Source organism: Pteropus alecto, unplaced genomic scaffold, assembly GCF_000325575.1.
Source record: "Pteropus alecto unplaced genomic scaffold, ASM32557v1 scaffold61, whole genome shotgun sequence".
Taxonomy (NCBI): Eukaryota; Metazoa; Chordata; class Mammalia; order Chiroptera; family Pteropodidae; genus Pteropus; species Pteropus alecto.
This window is the reverse complement of record NW_006434835.1, coordinates 16,192,804-16,194,535: the sequence shown is the minus strand read 5'-3', so window position 1 is coordinate 16,194,535 and position 1,732 is coordinate 16,192,804. Positions and strand designations below refer to the sequence as shown.

General features: G+C 51.1%; 1 protein-coding gene across 8 annotated transcripts in view; it reads right to left on the bottom strand.

Annotated features, from left to right (window-relative positions):
- The window catches only part of AGBL5 (ATP/GTP binding protein like 5), an 18,236-nt gene that overhangs the window by 16,216 nt on the left and 288 nt on the right, over positions 1-1,732 (bottom strand). For 5 of the 8 annotated variants that reach the window (XM_015588199.2, XM_006910310.2, XM_015588198.2 and 2 more), the window contains exons 2-3: positions 451-711; positions 67-238 (exon numbers count right to left, since the gene is read on the bottom strand). In XM_015588199.2, the coding sequence (XP_015443685.1) occupies positions 67-238; positions 451-665 (387 nt within the window). In that variant the 5' untranslated portion in view covers positions 666-711. Of the gene's footprint in view, positions 1-66; positions 239-450; positions 712-1,345; positions 1,727-1,732 lie in introns of those variants that run through there. The other 3 variants (XM_025045701.1, XM_015588197.2, XM_025045702.1) reach the window with 3 other exon arrangements.

Sequence of the window (1,732 nt, the reverse complement as noted above, 5' to 3'; positions counted from 1 at the left end):
ACTCTTTCCTGTCTCTCCTCTACTTTTAGCACCCAAGTCTGTCTTTCTTTCTCATTAAGAACTTACCTCAAAGGTGGGCCGATCTCTAATGCGTTCCCAGCGTGGCCGGGTAGGCAGTGTACGCACAAAGGGGGCCATGCCCTGGGAATACAGCTTACTTTGCTTGTTCATGTTCATAATATTGATCTTGATGAGTTTTCCTGGAGATCCTCCCCGGACACTGAAGTAGAACCATGACCTGAAGGCCAGAGTAGGACAGATAGGTTATTATATACAGGAGGGCTGGAAAGGGGATATGTAGGGAAGTAGTGAGTGGGGAGAAGGGGTGGGGAGAGGAGGAAGGGTAGTGTGCTGGTATGAACTCTAAGTCAAAAGGCTAACTGAGCTGGATTTGGGGACAAGGACATCTCCTTCTTTTCCTTCTTCCACCTTCCATCACTTTCCTCTTACCTGTTCCCATTCTCAAATTCTGTTTCAGCACAGTCTGGTCGGGTCCACACATTGAACTCGTAGTCAGGGGAAGAGGCAGTGCTGTTGGTGGGGGCTGATGCCCCACCTGCTGCTCCTTCCCCATCACTAGACACAGATTCCACTTTCTCCACGTGGGCTAGGTTCCCTGAATCAAAGCGAGAACTGAACAGCAATCCCCCACAGCGCAGTTCCATGGTGGGGCTGGGAAAGCATCCTCCTGCCCCACTTTGGCCCTGAGAGCTGGGGAAAAATGGAGAGTGGGGTAGGGAGAGGAGAGGGAAGAAAAATGAAAAGTTTTCTGGGTATCTCTGGATTAACAAGAGCTACTCTCAAGAAGTGCTCTAGGAAGCAAAAGGCTCTCTTCCCCTCAGGAAATGCAGAAGTGGCCTTCCAGCAAAAGCCAAGAGAAAACAGTACACTGTCCTCACACTAAGGGTTATAACTGACCAAAAAAGGACCCCATTTTACTACAGCTTGGCTATTCCAAAATACTAGACTCTGAGATTCTTTGCAACCCAAAGTTTAGAGAATTAGAGAAGTTAGATTGCCCCAACTTAGCTAAGATACACCCACAACAACACATGGCCATTCTTGAAAAATGGGGCGCTCTGGATCTCTGCTTCCTAGACTGGCTTCCCACTCTCTAGCAGAGTAGAGCAGAGAGAACCAAGTTTCCAAGTTTAAATGGGCAACTTCCTGTCTCCACTCCTCTGTCCTCACAAGGACTGACCAGGCATTCTTCTGTTGCTCCCCCGAGTCCTGGAAAGGCTGGTTCTTGCTTTTTTGTTACTACCCTATGCCTATTATGGAAGAAAACTAGAAACTCGTGGCCTTTGCCAAGCCAAAGGAAACTGGGCAGAAGCCACCTGCTCACCTAAAGACTGCTGCTCAATTCCAGTTGGGGCATGGGTCTGTTTCCACCCTTCTCCCGCCCTGTAAGCACTGGAGTTCCTGAATAAGCTACCCTGGCAATCGTGAGTAATGGTGTTCTAAGCACTCCTAAAAAAGTGGCTGGTAGAAACCCACTTGGTGGCTTCTCAACCCTCGACCTTAAGGACCCTCACACTGACCGAGCTTGCCCTGGGCAGGGTGGGGTTTGGAGGCATGAGGATGGGTCGAGACAGAATCACACTCGAGGTAGGGCGGGAAGGCAGGGAAAAGGGGTCAGAGGTGAGGCCATAGGAGTGGGGGTGGGGCAGGGAGAAGTCGGGGCTGAGCGGCGCGGAGGGCCAGCCGGGTGGCGGTGGGGCGGGGTGGGATT